This window comes from Lupinus angustifolius, chromosome LG19 (assembly GCF_001865875.1).
Source record: "Lupinus angustifolius cultivar Tanjil chromosome LG19, LupAngTanjil_v1.0, whole genome shotgun sequence".
Taxonomy (NCBI): Eukaryota; Viridiplantae; Streptophyta; class Magnoliopsida; order Fabales; family Fabaceae; genus Lupinus; species Lupinus angustifolius.
In genome coordinates, this window is record NC_032027.1 from 687001 (window position 1) to 709135 (window position 22135).

General features: G+C 30.3%; 2 protein-coding genes across 2 annotated transcripts; both read left to right on the plus strand.

The window, feature by feature from the left end:
- On the plus strand, window positions 263-3563 carry LOC109333751 (DNA polymerase zeta processivity subunit). The gene is made up of 5 exons (XM_019569318.1): window positions 263-405; window positions 496-576; window positions 674-786; window positions 2138-2327; window positions 3293-3563. The coding sequence occupies exons 1-5, from the start codon at window positions 375-377 to the stop codon at window positions 3490-3492; spliced, it is 615 nt and encodes a 204-aa protein (XP_019424863.1). The 5' UTR covers window positions 263-374; the 3' UTR covers window positions 3493-3563.
- On the plus strand, window positions 11683-13529 carry LOC109334871 (spermidine coumaroyl-CoA acyltransferase-like). The gene is made up of 2 exons (XM_019570858.1): window positions 11683-13181; window positions 13214-13529. Exon 1 carries the CDS (start codon window positions 11768-11770, stop codon window positions 13178-13180), a length of 1413 nt encoding a protein of 470 aa, XP_019426403.1. The 5' UTR covers window positions 11683-11767; the 3' UTR covers window position 13181; window positions 13214-13529.

A 22135-nucleotide genomic window follows, 5' to 3' on the forward strand; every position in this document is an offset into this window, starting at 1 on the left:
ATAAAATTAAACTATGACATGAGATTATAAAAAAAATGGGGGAACAAAACCTAAAACCACCACACACGCACTCTCTTCTTCCTTCATTCCTTTCTCATTTTTTCCATCAATTTCAAATTTCAAAATCAAAAACAAAAATTTCAATCAACAAAACAGAAACCCATTAAGAAAAATCCAATCTTTTCAATCAAAATGTCAAGTTAGGCCAAACCCGATTTCTTAACCCGAAACCGAAAATTAAAATAACCCGGATTCAATGCGGGTAGGGTTTATGTAATTTTCAGTGAATTGCGTGGCCTTGTTGTAATTTTCAACAATACTCTGAACTCTGAATAGAGTAAAAGAACTGAATTTGAAAATGGAAATTATAGAAGATGGATCGCAGGGAGAATCAAACTCCACAAGGTTTGAAATTTCCCAATTATAAAGTTTTGATTTTTATTCAAATTATATTCATATTTCACACTTATAGTGGTTCTGTATGAAATTTTACAGGGCAAACAGCAAGGGTTTTGGTTGAATTTTTGGAGGTTGCAATTACTACTCTTGTTTATCTTAAAGGGGTTTATCCTTCAGGTTATTTCTTTGCATACCCATTTTTTTTACCTTTTTTTTCAATCTGTATAACTTGATTGGAATTTATTATTAATAATTGAAGTTTTTTTGGAAAAAGGTGCTTTTGAGAGGAGAAGGTATATGAATGTGGTGGTTCAAAGGGCTCTTCATCCTCACCTTAGATATTACATACATGCTTCTGTTTCAGGGCTTCTTCCTTTTTTACAAAAGGTTGATCATTTTCTTCATTGTTGTTGTTTTTCAACTTTGTATGAATTGTTGTTAATTGCTTGCTTTGTAATTAAATAATCAAATAGTGGTTGCTTTAAATGACATGTAGAATTCAGAAATAAAGAAATATCTTGTCCCTGTTGTGAAAAAAGTCCATTAAGAGATTGTAGGTGTTTAGAGGAGCTTATAAAAATAGCTTATGACTATCCTATAAGCTCTTTTTAGCTTATTTCAGTAAGCTAAAAGGGTTTATTGGAAAGTCACAAGCTCTCATGTTACAAGTGCTTAACTAAGCTGTTTACCCAAATGTGTAGGATATTTTGTACCTGTTGTGAAAAAAATCCATTAATAGATTAAGACTCATAATAGATTCTTAGCAGAGTGGAGGGTCAAACATGAAGCTTCTCTATTTTCGCTTCCTTACCTCTTGAACTTTAACAGTTTTTGAAGGTCTACTTAGTAAATCAACTTAGAAGAGAAACAATTGCTTTTCTGTATAAATCAACTTAACTTAGCCATCTTCAACTTAACTGCATTATGTAATCCAATTATCCAAGCATTGAAAATATCACATTTGGTGGTTTGGAATTCAAATGCTAATACACTGAATTTCTTTTGGCTTCATTACATTTGCAATGCCTTTTCTTAAACTTGTTCAATCACCAATTTGAGCTACCTTGCTTTTTCTCCTGATGTGTGTGAACTTTGTTGAATTCGTATTCTTGAGACAGTACAATAAATTGCAGTCATTCTGTTGCTTATAAGGTGAAATCTGTAGCTAGAGACTAACTGCACCGATCCTTTTTATTGGTATCATTATGATAAATTCCCTTTATATTGCTGTTGTTGAATGTGAAAAAAATGACATTTTTCTTTTCAACACGAAAATTATAGCAATGTAATCTTTTGAAAGAAAAAAAATGTTTCGGTATTGTAGGTTACAACTTGGATCGGATTCACACTTTGGAATCCTTGCTTATTAATTGCAATTTGTATTTACAAGAGTTCGGTTGTGCTATACAATTAACATTAGATTTCTCATGTTTCTTTGGCCATCATTATTAGCTAATGTTTATGCTAAAATAGCTTTTAACTCCTATTAACCTCCTTGGTTACTACACTGATTGATTGTAGTCAAGGTATTAAGAAGAGAACAAGTATGCAGCTCATACTCACAAATTCACTCAAGGACTTTGTTTCCTAAAATGTGATGTAGGCTAATTTATGAAAATTGAAAAAACGCGTGCCTTTCGTTTCCAATGCAAATGTTATATATCCACCCCTGCTTATAACTGTTTTCTTTTGACATGCTGATTTTTGTCCCTTACGGCCTTACCTTCCTTTTTACTAGGGAATGGTGGAAAGAGTAGCTATTATTTTCTTCACCGCTGACAATGTTCCACTGGAGAAATTTGTGTTCAAGCTTGCAATGAATCTGTCTTATGGTTCAGCAGTGGAAGAGGTTGATCTTGAGTCCTCTCTCAGGTCATTCTTGATCAAGCTGTCAATCTCGGAATCTCTTACTAAGGAGCTTCCTCCTGGTAAATGCAATTATTGTCATGCAGTATCGGATTCTGTTTTTCTTTGCTGACTTTATCCATGCTCTTTTTGTTGTAAATTTGTAATAGTCTCTCTCACTCTCACTTGCTTGTATGAGCATGCGTGTGACCGTGTGTTCCCCCATACACAGACACACAAACATAATCTTTTAATTTTGTGATTTCTGGGATATACCAAATTCCGAAGAGTCCTCCGTTATTTTGTGAAAAATGAATCGGGAACATTATTGTCGCGTATTAGACACATATCGAGGTCCTTTTCAGAAAAGGAAGATACATATCTTGGTCATTTTGTTTTTATTTTATTTTAATTCCTTGGATACACTTTCAGTGCATATCGATATCGGATAATGATATGCGGGGCAAACTGGTGTATCATTGCTTCAGAGATATGAACCATGGGAGAACCATGGGAGAATTGCAAGCCATTGTGGTTAGACAACCAAGAGCATATAATTCCCACACCAGAATCCGGACCTTGCAATTGGAACCACACACCCCACCAACTCCATAGTCCTAGCACTCACACGATCTGGCTATGCACTAGACCTTTGACTAGTCCCAAGCGACCACTGCAATGTCAATGTTATCGCTTGTGCCAATCATTTTCAGCCAAGAGACATGGTGAACAGTTTTGATATCGGTTGATACGAACCGTGGGAGAACTACACCACAAAAGCTAGTTGTTGTGGTGGGAGTGCCCAAGCCCATATTAAACCCCACAACGGAATCTCATACTTTTGATGTGGGAAAAGACACATGTTTTCTTTTGCATGCCCGTATCCTATCATCATTTTCAGTTCATATCGATTGTTATGTTTTAAATCAAGTAGAATTTGTTTTGTACTTTTGGACTTAGATGCATTTGCAAACCAAGTACTTAATTTTGTTCTGTGCTATGTATAGAGTGAAACCCATGTCTAACTTTTTCTTTCATCTCTAAACAGATTGCAGGTGGGAGATAACCGCGTACTTTCGATCCCTTCCCGAGACTAGTACCAGCAAGGAAACAGACTTATGGATCCCAACTGACACAAAGCAGTGGCATCAGCCCCCACTTATAACCCCTATCAAGTCAATGAGTATTGAACCTTTGTGTTTGCAATTGTACTTGGAGCATCCAAATTTATCAGAATCAATGCTTTGAGAAGGGACTCAATGCTGTAGAGCAGTACATAAATAAACATGTATATGAAAATATATAACAATCCAATAAAGAAACTTTTAGATCACCTAAGCTTGTAATCTATAACCAATATTTAACTTGAATAGAATCCTTTGGTCTCTACCAAGTCCATTATTGGAGTTGAAAATAAGATGATTATGCATCATTCATATGCACTTAAACAACCATCATCTATGGGTCCATACCATGGATGTTAAGACATTCACATGGTAAAGAAAGTGGTCATGAATAGTTGCTGTACAAGGATCATGCAACTGCAGCCATGAATAGAACCAGTTCCACACCCACTCAGCTTAACAGGAAAAAATGGTAGGTTGATTCTACATCTACTCCATACAATGAATATAAATGGTTCACCCTGACACCCTTACGCTTAGATTATGTCTTGTTTGTAATCTATACCACATAAACTCGGTGTCACCTATTATGTCCCAAAGTTTGTATCATTTTATGTATCTATTGTTTCTTAATGGACAGAAAAGTAAAACATCGATTAAATATAAATTAAGTTTATATTTTTTGACCAATGAGAATGAAATGGTATATTGAGTAGTATATATCTTGGGATAGAAGATGAATTCCCATAAATTGTCAACAAAAAAGCTAAAGGTGAATGAAGTTGAAAAACTTTAACAGAAGCTAAAAATATTACTAGTGATCTTGCCAAATTTGTTAAGGGAACATATAATGTGAATAGTCTTCATTCTATTAGAGAATTCCCAAAGACAAATATGGTTTATGATACATACAGAGAAAGATTATCATAAAGTGTTCAACAATAATGTAAGAGTCAATTATGTACTTTCTTGTAATTATTGAGTAAAAGGTGAATGACAATGTAATGTTATTATGTCACTTTTGGTAATTGGCCTTGGTGTAAAATTTTACGAGTGAATAATATTTAATTATAATTTATAATTAAGATTAAGCAAGTAATAGAATATATATAAAAAAATTATATAATTATTTCAAAGTTTCAAAATAACATATTAATTCTAAATTATAATAATCAACGATTGAAGACGTTAAAAATGTACATTCATTTAAAATGTCATAAACTCATCAATGATTTAATTAGAGATAAAATTTTCAATATTTTTCCTTTTCAATATAAATAAGAATAAATTATACTCTCACATCTAAGTTTCAGTGATATTACACAAATTATTTATCCTCTTTTTATACCTACATGAATCACCCCTACTTTATATAAATACATTACACTAACTACTCTTACAAGAGAGATAAGTGTAATATTTTAAATAAAAAATATAATAACTGTAATTAAGGTTAATAAAAGATAATATATTGTAGAGACAAATTCACATAAAATAAGAGTCAATACATCTTCATTATTTTTAGTTTATTACAATATATTATAAGAGTGATTTAAACATCTCCTTAGAATTATTTATGCAGTTTGTAACGAACCAAAAATAATGAAGAAACATTGACTCTCATACTATTTGGATTTGTCTTCACTATATACCATATTTTGTTTAACTTAATTACCATCATCGCCCTATTTTGCTTAAAATATCACACTTATCGCTCCCTCAGATAGTTAGTGTAATTGTGTATATAAATTAGAGGTGATTTAAGTAAATATAAAAAGGAGATTGACGATTTATGTAATTTCACTAAAATTCAATAGGTGTTAGTGTAATTTACTCTATAAATTATGATGTTGTTGGCAAGAAATTCATCCCCTATATTACTATATAGTTTTGTCTAGTTGTCTTTATTGTTGAACAACTCAATCAAGTAAATAATATACATTTACTTTCCCCTTATCATTAAAGTTGTACTTAATACAAAGATTATTGAGAGTTTTTCAAACATGAATATTAACGATATCAATAATAAAATATTGAAATTGACATCTCATGTTAATCTCATCTTGCTCATTGAAATCATAAGGTTATATATATATATATATTATCAATATTGAATGATTTATAAAAAACCTTATGATCTTAGGATTTTTACTGCAAAGTTTGATAAAGGAAATTTGTAATCCTCATAATCTATTTTATAAATATAAACTCATTACGAATTCAAATGCAATTATAATATTATAAGCAATATCAATATTTATACATGTAAAAAAATTTGATTTATTATTTATAATTTTTAAAAGGACGAACAAATTAGCTATACATATTTATGAAGCATAAGAACATTTTCACCCTAAACACAATTAGTATTGATCTATTTCATTGAGTCAAAACTACATATTAACCCTACATCCTTTCTTTCAACCACATCAAGAAGCCAATTACTTATTTTCCTCTATTTTCAAATACTTAGGATAATTTGACAATCAGTTATTCCAATGTATATCTCAAACAAATGATAATGAAAAAAAAAACAGAAGAAAAAATGAATATTTAATTTTTTTTTGATTGACATGATATATTTTTATTGATTTGAAATATAATTTAGAATATACTTTGAGACAATACATCATTATCTTTCGGAGAAACATCAACAATAGCCCCATCATGATTGTGGGTGTACTATTGGTAAGATGCATGGGGCTATGTTTTTGGTAAAAGTGGTAGTTTGGGGCTCTGGGTAAAATATAAATAATTTTAGTTCAGGGTACATATAAACTTTTTATAAGATGTATATAGAATCTCTTAATTGTAGTGGTATACTATATGAAGACTCTGAAATGAAGTGTTAAAAGTATAATAAAAATGATATATGAGAATCTTAAAAAGATAGTGAATCTTAATTATTACCTTAAATACCAAGAAAAATGTAGATAACGTTGTTGTGTCTTTAAATGTTTGAAGAACATCTACCTACTACACGAAATATATTAAGGCCATTTACTAGACAAATTTATTAATAGACCTAACAAATATTAAATGCCCAATTTATTTGTTCACCAAACTTCTCATATAACTTGGATGATTATTCTCTAAATTCTTTGTAGCCATAGATAGCACCCTCCTTCATATATGCTAGTAAAAAGGACCACTTTTCATTGTTGATATGGAGAATTATACCTACTTTCCTTCTCTTGTTTCAGCATGGGACAATCCTCTTTTGCTACGTCCATTTGTTGTTTTTCTATAAAAGGAATAAATATATAGTGCAGTAACAAAATTTTGAGGTAAAATTTGATACAAATGTAGTGTAGTATCTACATATTTAAGAAGAAATTTGGATTGGTAAGTAGTATTTTGGATGAAAAAGATAACTAAGAAAAATAATTACACCTAATAAAAGTAGTCAATTTCAAATGAGGAATCCACTTCTTAGATTTTCACTCATTGGAAAACAAGATCTCCATAGTATTTAAATTCAAGTAAAGGATTGTCCAATACATGAGACTTTTTCTTAATGGAGTTTGAGGATTATAAATATAAGCAACTTTAATTCGTAAGTTTAAGAGTTGTTTCTAAAATTCAAATCTCCGACTTTCGGGTGCCATTGTGTCGAACCTCACTCTCTCATATTTAAACTCTAGTACTCAACATTATATTTAAACTAATTTTGTTATGTTAATTTTGATTTCAAGTTGATAAAATAAGATCTTCTGCTTCTGGACAATGGAAGGTTTCTATTTGATTTTAGTGTTAGAATTTGGTTTGGTTTTGAACTTATGATTAGGAAATTAATAGGAAGTGCTCAAATAAATCAATTGAGGTGATATTGTAAAAATAGAAATTCAGACCACTATTTACAAATTTCTGAACAAGAGATTATTCAATAAATAAAACATACTAGTTCAAATTACCTAGTTGACTTTTTCAGGTTATTCATTTTTTTTACCATTGGTTAGATTTTATTACAATTCTAAAGGTATAGATGGATGGCATGTCCTGCACCAATAATAATAAAATAGAAACAAAAAATAATGAAGATTTAATTTTTTTAACTGACATAACATATTTTTATGGTGTGAAATATGGTAAGAGACATTATCCGAGAGAAAAAATCTATATTAAATTGTATTAGTCACTTGATGTAGTCTTGTGTAAATAGGGGGAGTATGATTATGCTCTTTCTTTAATTTTTTTGGCTTATAATTATTTTCATAATTTTTAAATCATAGTAGTAACTTTTAAATTAACAATTTATTATATTAACAATATATTTATTTTAAAGACACATAGGAAACTCTAAGATTTAAAAGATAACATCACAGTAAAGCTTAATTGGAAAAGAAATTTTGTGGCCAAAGTAGTAAATAACGTTATTCATTCCAAAAAGTCACATTTTAAGAAATATGCTAAAAAAAACATTATGAAATCAAACGTCACCTTAATGTAGTCACGAATATTACTCTATGATAACTTGAAATTTTGTTTGAAAGTATTAAAGTCAAGCATTCACACACAAAATTTAGTGATTATTTTTTTATCTAACCATAAGTAGCTTTTTTACACTCTTCTTTGAGTTGGGAACACCATAGCAAGCGATTAGTAACAAAACTTGAATGGGATCCATTATTTTTTAGTTAATTTTATTAGAAATAACGATTATAAAATAGCACCCAAAAATTGCAAACTTATCCATACTATATCTTATATACGACCTTACTTTCTTTTTAATCATTGTGCATAAAAGTCTTCAAACTCATCCCGTTTCTTTAGGCAAGTTTTTAATAAATTATAAATATTTATTTTTCAATTTATTATCTATACCACTTATAATACATAATTTATAGAATTCCTTGGTTATTCCTAAGGGTTTAATAAAATCAATCATTAGGTTGTGGATAAAAATTAATAAAATGATAACTTTGATAGGCAATGATGCATTGAAATAATTAAAAAATCATGTATATTTAATTTTTCAATAAAAGTTATATAAATTTTATCCTTTGCCGTAATGGCTAGTTTAAAGCAAACCCTAGAAGTTACCTAACAAAAACTTAATATGACATTATTGCTGACTTTATTTTATCAACTACGTCAACCGTCACATGCCCATAATGTTAAAAAAGTAAAATTATAACCATTAGATCCAGGACTTTTATCACCATCATAGCTCCAAACTACATCCTTGATCTCATTTACCTCAAATTTAGTAGTTAGGAAAATATTATTCTCTTCAGACAAGCAGTTGAAGTCGATACCATGAAGAGAAGGTCTACCCCAATGGCTCTCATTAAAGTTTCCATTAAAGAAAGATCTAATGTGAGATTTAATTCTAAATGGATCTTCAATCCACTCACCATCAATAGTCAAACCTGTGATCTTCTTGAAACTCTTATTCTTATTGATGCATAAGTGAAAGAACTTAGAGTTAGAGTCACCTTCACGGGTCCATCTTTGTCTGGATTTTTACAACAAAAGATTGTCCTTTTGGCGTTGCCACAATTCAGCAGTAGTCGATCGTCTTAATATGACATCTCTCTCCGATAAACTACAAGTGCTACCTTTAGCATTAAGAGAGTTAATAGCTTCCACCTTATCTTCAATTTGCCTACCCAGCAAACCAAAGTGTTCTTTGTTCCAACTCTTTAAGACCACTTTAAGTTTCTTTAATTTCTCCTTAAACACAAAAGAGCTCCTTCCACTGATAACTAAATTCTTCCACTCATCAGCAACTAACTTCCCAAAACGGTAATCTGAAAGTCAACAATTATTATTGCGAAAAGGTGTCGGACTCCAATCTGAAAAACATCAATCTTGAGCATAATTGGACAATGATTACTTTAATAAATAAGTGAGTTTAAGACTTTTTAAAAATAAATTTAACTTGTTTTGGACCATTTAAAATATGTATTAAGTCTAATAATGGGTTGTCTTACTTACTTACTTACACGTATATTTATATTTTAGTATTTTAATATAATAAAAAAATGTTATAGGTGAAAGTTAAATAGAAAAGTCCAACTTAATTAATGGTTAGTGCTAGACATATCTATTTAAAAGTTTTTATTTTCTATTTAAATGTAGTTATGTCGATCTATTTATATGTCTTATAATACAATAGACTTTTTACATGGACTTGTAAGTGAGACCTAATATTTATATAAGTCAGGTCTACGTCTTAATTTTTATTTTCACAAATAAAAAATCACTCATCTTAAACCATATTTTTCAAACCGTATTGACATATTGAATCGAAAAATTAGTAATCATATTAAGACAATATTGCAATTCCATATATGCAATTAAACTAGTTAAAATTGGGAAATATTAGCAAGAACTTGTCAAATTTTATTGTGTCCTTCAAAATCGTTTTGCGCAACAAAAAAATCATATTTTTCAAAAACAATACACCATAAATTAAATTTGAACATTTAGTTGTGTGTAATATGTGATTGTACTACTAAATAATTAAATTATATATTAAAGATTATTTTATTTATTATATTATTAATTGATATGTTGTTTAATAAGTGAATGTTAATTAAACTACAACATTATTATATGTTACTTTACCAGTTTGATACTGATATAGTAGTAATAGCACGTACACCTACATCATTAAAAGAGAAATGTATACCTAACAAACAATTAATGTAACATTATTGCTGACTTTAGTTTGCCACCTACATCAACAGTACATGTCCATATTTAATTTACAAGCATATATAAACATAAAATATAGTCTATACCCTACGTTATACGGTAGAAAAACTCAATGACATTAACGAAGGTATTCACATGCTATGGATTAATGTGGTTCACATGGAGGATGGATGTGAGTAATGGTTAAAAGTGCTCATATAAGTATTATTTATGGGTATTTATGCCCATTCTGAGTACTCACAATTATCAAACAATAGTCTTAGTTTAAATATATATTAATATATTTTGTAATAAATAATTATTACATCAATATTAATCAATGTATATAATAAAAACATCATTATACTTCAATTACTAAAGTTCATTATGAAATTTATACTATTAATCTATACTATTAATAAAGGCAAAATAATAAATAACCATCACAATGACATAACTTATCTTTTGTATTAATAATAACTACTTTAATCTTCTAAATATATATAATAATTATTAGACATACAAAATGAGAAATTCATATAAGTTTTATGTATATCATATTAATTACCACATGTTATCTTTTAAATTTTCACTCTCTATTGAGTTTATATAGTGTATTCTATATTAGAAAAAATAAAAACGTAGATGATCCGGCACCAAGTGCCGGTCGACACGCTAGCAATAATAAAATAGATAATATATAATATTAAAAGAGTAGAAAGTATAATATATATGTATATATATAATTTGAAAAACAAATTTATTAATATGCGGTTACTCGTGAAGTAAATATATTGATAATCATTCATACTTATAAGTTATAATATAGTTACTGGTTATGAAAATCTTAGTTTGGTATGTACAGGTCAGATTTTTGGGATCTCTATTAACATCAGATTTCAACCCACAACCTTATAAACTATAAAATATAACCATTACAAACATGTAAAATCTATTTGGAATTTCTTCTTTCCTCTCCTATTACATACTTTATGGTACTTTACTCTTTACAAACATGTAAAATCTATTTGAAAGTTTACTCAATGCTATCCTACCCTTATTTAAGTATATAATACATACTTTATGGTCTAATAGAGGTTATCGGATTTCGTGGAGTGCCATCATGGCCCAATGGGACAACGATTCTGTTGTTACAGAAAGATACTATCTCTATATCTCTAATTAATAATATTTCTCAAAATAATATAAAATATTAATTTATAATTTTTCAATTAAGTAATATATTTTGATTGGATTGATATACCATTGAAGATACTAATTAGTACAAGAGATCTTCATCATGCCCAATATATAAGAGTAGCTTAACCTCAACTTAAATTATTATATTTTTTTCTCAAAATAATATTTTGATATGTTTGGATGGCATAAAGACCCACACCATCTTATAAGTTAAATTCAACTGATTAACACATGTGACATATGTGTATTTAGAGAAGGATTTAATATGTATATATTAACGGTATAAGTATTTTTATACTGTCAGTAAATCGTTTATTATTCATATATTAATTATTATTAACTCTCGAACAAAATTAATATTAACTAATAATGAATGATGTGTCGATAGTGTAAAAAACTTGCACTTGCACTAACAGTTGCTTAGATTCTAAACTCTTTAAATAATCCAATGAATGGCACCATCAAATTCAGTTGGCATCAATATATAAAGCCACTACCATCTCCAAATTTCAAACCACACTCATAAACAATCCCACTTTTACTCTTCACCCTTTTCTATGGCAAATCATAAGTCACCAATCAAGTTTGATATGAAAAATGTTGTGTTTGTAAAACCATCAAAACCCATTCATTCCTCTATTCTTTCTCTATCTACAGTTGATAATAGACCTGATCTTGATAGTATAAGCAAAGTTGTTTGTGTATATCAATCAACAAATAATCATGATTTCATTGTTGATCAACTTGACCCTACTTTTGTGATTAAAGAAGCACTCTCAAAGGCTTTGCTTTATTATTATCCTTTTGCAGGTAGGCTAGTTAAATATAATGATGGAAATTATAGAATCCATTTCAATGCTGATTATGGAGTTCCATTCATGGAGGCTTATGCTGATTGCCACCTTTCTTCTCTTCAGTATATGGATGGTAATGACATGGAAATTTCTAAGTACTTGGTGTTTGATCTTCCTTTAGAAGATAAAAATGGCCACCAATACCCTTTGCTGTTCAAGGTAACCAAGTTTCTTTGTGGAGGTTTTACTATTGGACTAGGCTTGTCACACAGAATCTGTGATGGGTTTGGTGGTGCAAAATTCATCAAAGCCATGGCTGAACTTGCAAGGGGTAATAGTGAGCCATTTGTGAAACCTGTGTGGGAAAGAGAGAGGTTGGTTGGTTCAATAACAACTAAGCAACCATTTCAAATTCTCTTGGATAAAGCTTCAGCTGCAACTTCACCATTTGGGCCAAACACAACTCTTGTGCATGAATGCATTAAGGTGGATTATGATAGCATAAGAAGACTCAAGATGAAGCTAGTGAAGGAAAATGAAAATGAAAATGAAACCATGGAGCATAACTTCACAACTTTTGAAGCCCTTGGTGCTTGTGTTTGGAGGTCAAGAGCTAGAGCCTTAGAACTAAACAACAAAGGGAAAACCATTTTGAGCATCACAATGGGTATGAGAGGATATTTAGATCCTCCTTTGCCTGAAGGATATTATGGAAATGCAATTATGGATGCATATTTAGCATTAACAGTGAGGGAACTAAATGAAATATCACTCTCTAAGATAGCAAAGCTAATAAGAGAGACAAAGAAGGCTAAAAATACTGTTGATTGTATCAAAAACTCAATCAACACTAGTTATCCTAGCCTCAATTATTTTAACAATTTTTGTCATGCATTCACAAGTTTAGTAGATTGGACCCATTTGGGTTTAATGGAAAAGATAGATTTTGGTGGGAATAAACTAGTGAATATGATACCAATTCCATGTGAGGAGAGTGGGTCATTGTATGAGTGTATTTTCACTCCTCCTGCTAAGTTGGATACTTCAATGAAAGGAGGAGTTAAGATTTTCTTATCTCTACCTAGTGCTGCCATGCTCAAGTTCAAGGAGGAGATGGAAGATCTAGGACTTATCAAACCATTTGCAAGAGATTGGTGGGTCAATGACAAGAGCTAGATTCAACTGAACAAATCAGAAAAGAGATTTGTCGTCTTGAATCTTGTCTCATATGTTGTCTTGGGTTAATCAAAACATGTCATGTCAATTAAATTTTTAAACATTCATTATTATTGTTGTTTTTGTTTCACTATCATTGTCCGATACAACGCATGCGACAAGATCCGGAAGGAAAAAAAGGTTAGAACAAGTGGCAAAATGTCAACTTTCATTTCTAATTTGCATGAGCTTTAATTAGTTGTATCAAGTATTTAAGTTTTAAGTCTTGTAATGTAATAAGAGTGTTTTTGGATTATACTATGTTTTAAGCACATTACCCATTAGGGTTATATAAGTTACTTGATTTAAATTTATGAATTCATTATTGTAATCCGTCAAAATAATCAAATTTGTGTTTTCCCATTGCTAAAGTTTCCTCTCCAAATTATGGATATAGCTGTATATTGATTTTATTAAGGATTTGCATAGGGACGATCACCCATGATCTATTAGATGATAATTTCTCTCTCGTACTCGAATATGTGAAGAATTTTTTTTACACATTAAAAAAACATAGATCCTTTAGTTTTTTGTACAACATGTCGTAATATGGGTCCAGTATTAGATTCTCCGGGAGCCCAACCCTATTTTTCAATCAACATTTGATTATGACACCACTTCCACACTTTCCTTCCTAAATTCCATAACTATACCCCCATTCACTTTTCACTAATCATTTTTCACTTCCTATTGATTCTCATTTATCTAAGTCACCACAATTACTCAAGCAATCCTTATTCACAAAGGTGAGGGCTTCCATCCTAAAAAATATTGTTCAAGGTTTCATTCAACCAAATGAAATCATGCCATACCCCAAATTTAAGTGAAATGAAACAAAATATTCTAAAACATTGGACACATATGGAGTTGAGTACAATTAAGATAGTGGAAAATACAAGTATTTTCTTCTCTTATGAAAGTATATTTGCACTTAATCGATAGTATTAACCTCCAATAGTCACATTTGAAAGATGGAGCTCCTTTTCAATTATTATCAAGAAAATACTACGACGTTTATATACAAGAGTGAAGACCAATAAATTACATTTGAAGGGTGGAACTTTTTCATTTGTATTCACTAAAGGATTTAATAGGTACATAGTAAAAGTGTAAGTGTTTTTTACACTATCAATAATATTGTTCAAACTTTATACTAGAAGGAATTATAAAAATTTTGTTCAAAATTCCAAAGATAATATTTGTTCTCTTGTATGCTAGAAGGAATGACATGACAAATATTGAAAACTTTTGTTGGGCTTTGAATTGGGATGAAGTCGACTTTAGATCGATAAAGATGAGTATCTGAAAGGGACTCCGACGTTCAAGTCAGTATAATATACAACGAGGAAATAGAGAGAGGGGAGTGAGAAAATTGAAAATACTTCCTTTTAAGGTCCATTGTCTTTATAGAGTGTGGTCTTTCTTCAAGGTGAAGGAAGGGCTTGTGCGTATTCATGTGGGCTTAAGGCCCGCATTGGTTGATCCAAGTTTGAGGCATCATCTTTAATTAGAAAAAAATGCAACCATCTCATATCACATGACTATAATAATAGGACAAAAATATGTATATACTGACAGAATTTTATAACTATTATTATATCATACATTATTCATATTTAATTATTATTAATTTTTTAAAAAATAATTGAAATGAATGGTAGATGATATGATAATTATGTATAAATTTATATACTAATAATATATAAATATCACATTCTAATAATATTATTAGTAAATAAGATAACTTAAATGGGATAATGCTAGCATAAATTTAGACTATTTTTTTTCGAAACAGCAAAGGTAATATATTAAAAAGAACAAGGGTGCTATTTCAATACAAACACAGTCAAATAATCCTCGAATTAAAAAAATTCAGAATGCAAAATCTAGGATTTAAACACTACTGACAAATTGCAATGCCGATTTACCCACAACAGAAGAATACCAAGACCAAGGTGTAACTTGAACTAAATTTATTAAATGAAAAAAATAGACTTTCTTATAATTGAAAACAACTTCATTTATCATGCCCCACAAAGACAACACCACACAATCACTCAAGGTTAACCCATTCACAACATCTTTATACACCGGGTGATATGAAAAATATATATTAGAATTTTCATGGTTTAGTTAACTAAATATTTTTTTGACAATACTTCATATATTTTAGTTATATTGTGGGTGTAACAAAGTTATTTGTATTGCAAAATTATTTTTTCATTAAATTCTTATATATGGAAAATGTGACCCAATTTTTTTACTATATCTTTGACGAATAGTGACTAATTATTATTTACGAGGAATGCTTCAGTCTTAGAAAGAAAGAAACATAAGGAAGGAAAATTAAAAGAAAGAAAAGTGATAGAAAAAGAGGATGATGTTTTATTTGTTTGCTATATGAAAGAAACTAAAGGGAAAGTGAATCAAAGAAAGATGAATATTTGTAAAATGATATAAGTAGAGATGAAGTTTGAGTACATAAATGTAGATGAGAATTCATTTTTTATTTTATTTTCAAAACTATTCAGATTTTTTTGCTGTGAAACAAATCCTAATTGTTTAAATAATACAACTAATATAACATCAGTAATATAAAAATATATAGGACATAGTAGAAATCTAGAAATGATCTTCTAACCTTTTTTAATAAACTTGTCGGTTTGTAACAATAAATTATTCAAGTGTAAAGCTAATAATTATATGCACCTTCATTCAATTAAATGTGTATATGTCATGATCAATTCCAGGTGTAACATCCATGTAACACTAACATCAATGAATATAAGCACATGGAGAGTGTTAACCTTATACTACAAATTTTGTGTATTCACTAATACACAGAATTTGTAGTATAAGGTTAACACTCTCCAAGTGCTTATAACACATAGTGAATTTCACTATGTGTTATTTTTCCATTATAATGCTAAAGGGGCATTGTTTCATTAAATATGTCGATCCAACTAAATCCTAGTGTAACTTAGGCCCAAGACATTAAATCACACATGTCCTTATATATGTTCAATGTGGTCCTATTTATTTGTTTTGTCATAAGTACAATAAATTATCATATTAGGTTGTACAAGTGACAAGTAGGTAGTTGATATACTAAAATGGTCCTTGTTCAAAATGGTGGGGTATGCCAGCACCTATATATACTATATATCTATCATGTAATGTAGGATATCCCACTCACTAGGGCAAACTCAAGGGAAAAAAACAAAACAATACTAATGTTACCAACCAACATCAAAATTAAGGGTCTATTTTCATAAGGTGATTAAGATAGAATTGGAATGTTAAACTTGTTATTACCATTTAGTTTACCTACCATATAAGTCTGAATTGAATATTTGTTAAGTGTAATATTTATGTATAGTTAGTGTAAATATTTATATATACATAGTCATTAGATTGTCGTTATTTATCTAATTTTTTAAGAGGGTCAATAATGATTATATACAAATGATAGATTATACAATAATAATGTATAAAATTCATAATTTTCAACACATACATTTTTTTTCCTAATATTTCTTTTGATAAAATGTTTTATCTTTCATTGACCCTCCATTACATTATTGAATTGTTTATTGATTGGAAATGCTAATAGACGATGCTAAAGTGTGAAAACAATATAACCCCTAATAGATGGTGTATTGACTAGAATAATGTAATAAACCCTAGCTTAATTACCGAAACTTGATTGATTTATGGTCCACTAAACAATGTAGGACTGAACTTCCTTAAAAGTGACTGAATGTGCGACTTTAAAAAAAGGTAATAAGGGGAAATAAATTTTTTAACAAAAAGAAATATGAGGAAATGGAGAGGAAGTGTTGGGTTTATTCAAGTGTGAAGTCTCACGTTGAATACGCGGGGAGGAGTGAAAGAGTTTATAAGAAGGAAAAGCTCATGGAACTAATGCCTTAAGGTTTTGGTTCAAGACGTGGTGTCTCACTTGTGACTCTTCACTCTTCTCATACCCATGTAACAATGGAACTCCCCTGATGGTTGGAGGCTTCCCGGTCATAGTCTGGTCCAACAGGAAGGATGGTGAAGGTATAATCATTTTACCCAAGATGGAGGAGTTGAGTTTGTGACCACAAACTTCAATAACCCATTAATGGGATGAGTAAGCTTAGGTGTCCTTGGCACATGGATATTATGTTTGTAGGGTAGATGATGTTTACACTTGCCAACACTAATCTCTCTAAAGGGCATAGAAAAAAGAATAGTTAACAATGTCCCTCCTTTTTTATTCTAATTTTTCTTTAGTTTCATTTTTTCCATGCTTCATCCATTATGGGAGAAAAGAGGCTTTTGTATTCAAAAGTTCCATAAATAATGTCCCTTTCTTTAACCTTACTCCACCTATTGGACCAAATTCATTCATGTAAAGCAAACTCATGGCAACTCATTCAAATTCCCCTATGAAGAAATCTTCATTAGGTTAAATATGATTTCTTTTTTTGTTAAGCGAAAATGTATTAAAGAAGCACAAGGGGTGCTAACCCAATATAAGAGAAAGATCATAAATTGATCTTTTTAGAGGATATAGAAATACAAGCAATTGGGTCATTACACCAATTAAGAAAAAGTAAAGAAGTTGAAGCTACTTTTGATTGAAACCAAGACTAAGATCGGACTTGAATGAGATCCATTATGTGCATAAAATTCATTGGCTTATTAGAGAATATGACATTATTCCTCATAATTCATATAGACCGCACAACATCAAACTATATCATCCTCCACATCTCAGAACCACTAGTTCTATGATCAATAATATCATGTATGTTCAATGATTCAATGATTGTTGTAGTTCAATGGTTTATGCCTCTTGCTTTTTGGGGACTTGTGGATTCTTAATTGATTATATTTACCCATCAAACTTTGCCTTTTTTCTTAAAATATGTATATCACCCAAATATCTTTATAAATTAAACCGAGAATCAGGCAGTGTGAGAAAGGAAAATATATATAAATGCCAGCAATATATGCTATTCCTAATATAGGCTTGCATTTCCCAACACAAATCTTAATTATCAAAGTGATAAGAAGATTAATAATGAAAGAGAGAAATTTTTTTAATTTTAATTACGTGATCAAGATTAAGAACTTTTTATTGGCATATTTATTGAGATTTGAGAAAAAGAAAGCAAAGCATCATACTCACATTAGCTTAAAAGAAAGAAAATGAACCTTGAGATGATGCCTATTGATTGTGACAATCCTCATTAACTTCTAAAAGAAATGTAATATTTTAAAGGTAGGTCAACCTCAAATCGCAAAATGTCATTAGTGATTGAAAACCAAGAATTACATTTTCTGGATTTCTGAACGTGTGGTTGAGTATTCCAAGTGTGAATGAAGAAGTCCTACATTGAACAAAAATGGATGAGTTAAAGAGCATATAAGTGGATGGACCCATCGACCTAATGTCTTAAGGTTTTGTGTCAAGATGTGGTGTCAAGTTCACTTATATGTTTCTTTCACTTAGCCCATGAAGGAATGTTAAAACCCATGGATGAAGATCACCCAACAAGTGACATCATAGTCAAGTTCGACAACTCAACGGAGTATTGAAGCGACACGTGCAAGTAGATCCATGAGGGATCCTTGTGTCGAAATTCTTCCTGAAGAGAGGTCAAGGTGACGTGTTCCGTTGATGAAAGGATAAGCTAACGACGATGCAAGTAGATAGAGAGCTGAGCTCTAGTGTATCCAATACTCGAAGGGGAACTCACACTTGGGTATTCAAAGTGTGAACGGAGAAGTCTCACATTGAGCAAAAATGGATGAGTTAAAGAGCATATAAGTGGATGGACTCATAGACTTGATACCTTAAGGTTTTGGGTCAAGATGTAGTGTGAAGCCCACTTCTATACATCTTTCACTTAACTCATGAAAGAATGTTAAAACTCATGGATGAAAATCACCCAACACCTGTAACTATGTAAGATTATTAGTGGGGTCGGAAGCACAAAAATCAATTCCATGAGATGGAATAGTACATGAGTGACCCCTTTCACAAGTGAAAAGAAAGTTAGGTCACTCAACATGGACCCCTATGATTTCTTCTATTTTATCCATATTCTATGCTTTGTACTATACCAATTTTTAAAACATGCCCACCCAACCCTCCAACTAAAATTTTGGAATATGTATATCACCCAAATGGACAACTTTATATGACACATTTCTAACTCTATATCCAAGTCCAACACATATATGCATTCTTTAGCTACATGGAATGGGTGTAGATGCTTAGAAGGGTTTGCTAGAAATAATATATGTCATTGGGTTAAGTATTAATTTTGTAATTGGAGAAAGGTGCTTAGTGTGTACGTGACCATGGATTTGAAGTTTTGAACCTACCCTTTTGATAATTTCTAATTCCATAGTTAACTATTACTATGTATAAATGGATAAAGATGTTTTCTGACCAGGTTTAATTTTGACCCCACATAAAATTGTTGTGATTCTATGCATAAAGTGGCCAAAGCAATGAAAGTGGGTTAGTTTATTCACACGTCTCAGAGTTAAACTCATCTCCATTAATGGAGAGGCAAGTAGTGAGAAAATACACTACAAACTCAAAAGACAATGACATTTATAACCTTTACTTTTTATTAGAATTACAATTTTGGTCTTAAAAATACACTACAAAATATAATTTGTCTCTCCATTAATGGAGATGAGTCTTACTCGTCTCATCATTCTTCAAAGGGAGATTCGTAATAATATTTATATGGCAAGGTGTGTGATAGGTTGATGTTTGATGATTTGCGTAAAGGCATTTCAAAGCTTAGAAAAATATGGGAATTCCAATACCACTTAATTAAACATTAGATGTGCCAATTGATAAACTTGAAATCAAATTCTCTCACTTTGACAAATCCTAATTATCTTCAAAGACATCATTTTAAACAAAGTTACCCTTAGATTTCTTTAATAAGCAAATAAATAAGGTCTACATAGTTGTCATAAACTTAGCATATGTTATTACATCAGCATCAATGTAAAGGATCCAACACTCTTGTTCATCAACATGGATGCACTAAAAAGGATTATGCTGAGTTGGTGTAATCCAATCGTCCTTCCCAATTGCAAGTTACATTTTAATTTTTCCAATCAACCATAATTATTCAATTCAATATTATATCTATAAGTGTTGTTTACCCTATTTACTTATATATGTATGATTTTGTATAATTGAACTAGGGCTAAATGGAGAATCATGCTTCCGTCAAATCATCTTTAATCTCTTAAGTAAGTAACACAAGTAAGTCATAATAAATGAGATTAAAATTTATTGTAACCATAGTTCTTTTTTTGAGAATTTATGGTTTCACCTAGATGAAATAATGAAACTTATATTTTTATATTTTTAGAACTTTTTCAATGTCGGCTTTCAGAACTTCTCTTAACTCTTATATAGAGTGGGTGTGACACCTTTTATAATGTCTTCTTTGTTAATTATTAAGATTATATGGATAGAAACACAATCACTTAACTTATTTATCTCTTTATTAATAAACTTCTTTGTTAATCAATTTTTTTTATTGTAACCAATTAGGGTTCATGATGGCTCAATATGCTTTATGTAGAGGCCTAATGTCAAACATTGAGAAAATAACATTTCATATATATGTTATAAAATGGACCTTCAAATTATCACCTCCTTTGAAAATAAAGTAAAGTAAAAGATAGGAAAAGAATGATGGGCATCATTCATTATGTTAGTGGCTCAATCACTTGAATCGCTTGTACAAGCTTTATGTTACTACATCGTAGACCAAGATTCGTATAGTTCATGGTTGCAAAATTCTTCTGACCTCGGTTACAATATTTTATTAATGTTGTTGGTACTACTCCTTTTCTAAGTAATTAGAAGATAATCATATGACATAGTAATATAAGGACCTCTCAAATTCAAAAGTATAATAGTTGGAAATTCCAATAAAAATTATGCGTGGAAAAAGCCACCACAAAGAATATGATATCTAACAAAACTAAACAAGATTCTTATTGGGTAACCAAATTCAACATGGCATATTGATGAAAAATAGAAAAAAATGTATATCATATATTTGGGTCTCACCATATCCATTGCAAAATAAATTTGTCTAATCATAGGGCTAAAAGTGACCGAATTGTTTGCTTCATACATTCTATATAATTGAAAAAATAAAAAACTATTCCATTTCTTGGAGCAAAGGAAAGTGCGTCATAGATTATGTTCCACTAGTGAATTCTGAAGACTACATGTGGCAAGTCGAACTCCATTTAGTGACTATTAAATTAATCAATATGGCTAGAAATATAATACATGTTGGCTATATTGTTTTCGTAGATACCAACAAGACGTTGATTTAGTATTGTAGGGTCACGTTGGATTTTTAAGGTTGAGATTCGATCTTTTTAAGTAATATTTGTTGGGAGGACAATCATAAACTCAGAAATGAATTAATTTCTTATCCAAAAAGGTGAAGAACGTGAATATGATTTCTAATACATCATCTTTCTTTAGTTTCCATCTTACTCTATAAATATTAACTTCAATATGAGAGTTTATCATAGGTACTAGTTACGAATATTTTTAAGGGTATTCATGAATAGATGGATTATTATGAATGTAGGTATTATTGGCATGCATAATGAGGGGATGTTAGAATGAGATTAACGTGTTTTGGAGGGCATGGTGGTCACAAAGGGACACATGGTCTTAATATAGTGGATTCCCACAAAAGGCCCAAAGATCCTATTGCATAAACCAAATCTCTCCCCATTATTTTTATGTTGTCCTTGTTAGGGTCTCTTCACTAAATGCTACCATTGGCGTTTGTACCATAATTGCATCAAATCAACAAACATAACATATTTTGCTTTTTTCCTTATCCATACACATCT

Coding starts and splice junctions, on each gene's coding strand:
- LOC109333751 (XM_019569318.1), top strand. CDS start 375: ATGGATCGCAGGGAGAATCAAACTCCACAAG. Junction 577..673: donor TAAAGGGGTTTATCCTTCAG/GTTATTTCTTTG, acceptor TTTTGGAAAAAG/GTGCTTTTGAGAGGAGAAGG. Junction 2,328..3,292: donor TACTAAGGAGCTTCCTCCTG/GTAAATGCAATT, acceptor ATCTCTAAACAG/ATTGCAGGTGGGAGATAACC.
- LOC109334871 (XM_019570858.1), top strand. CDS start 11,768: ATGGCAAATCATAAGTCACCAATCAAGTTTGATATGAAAAATGTTGTG.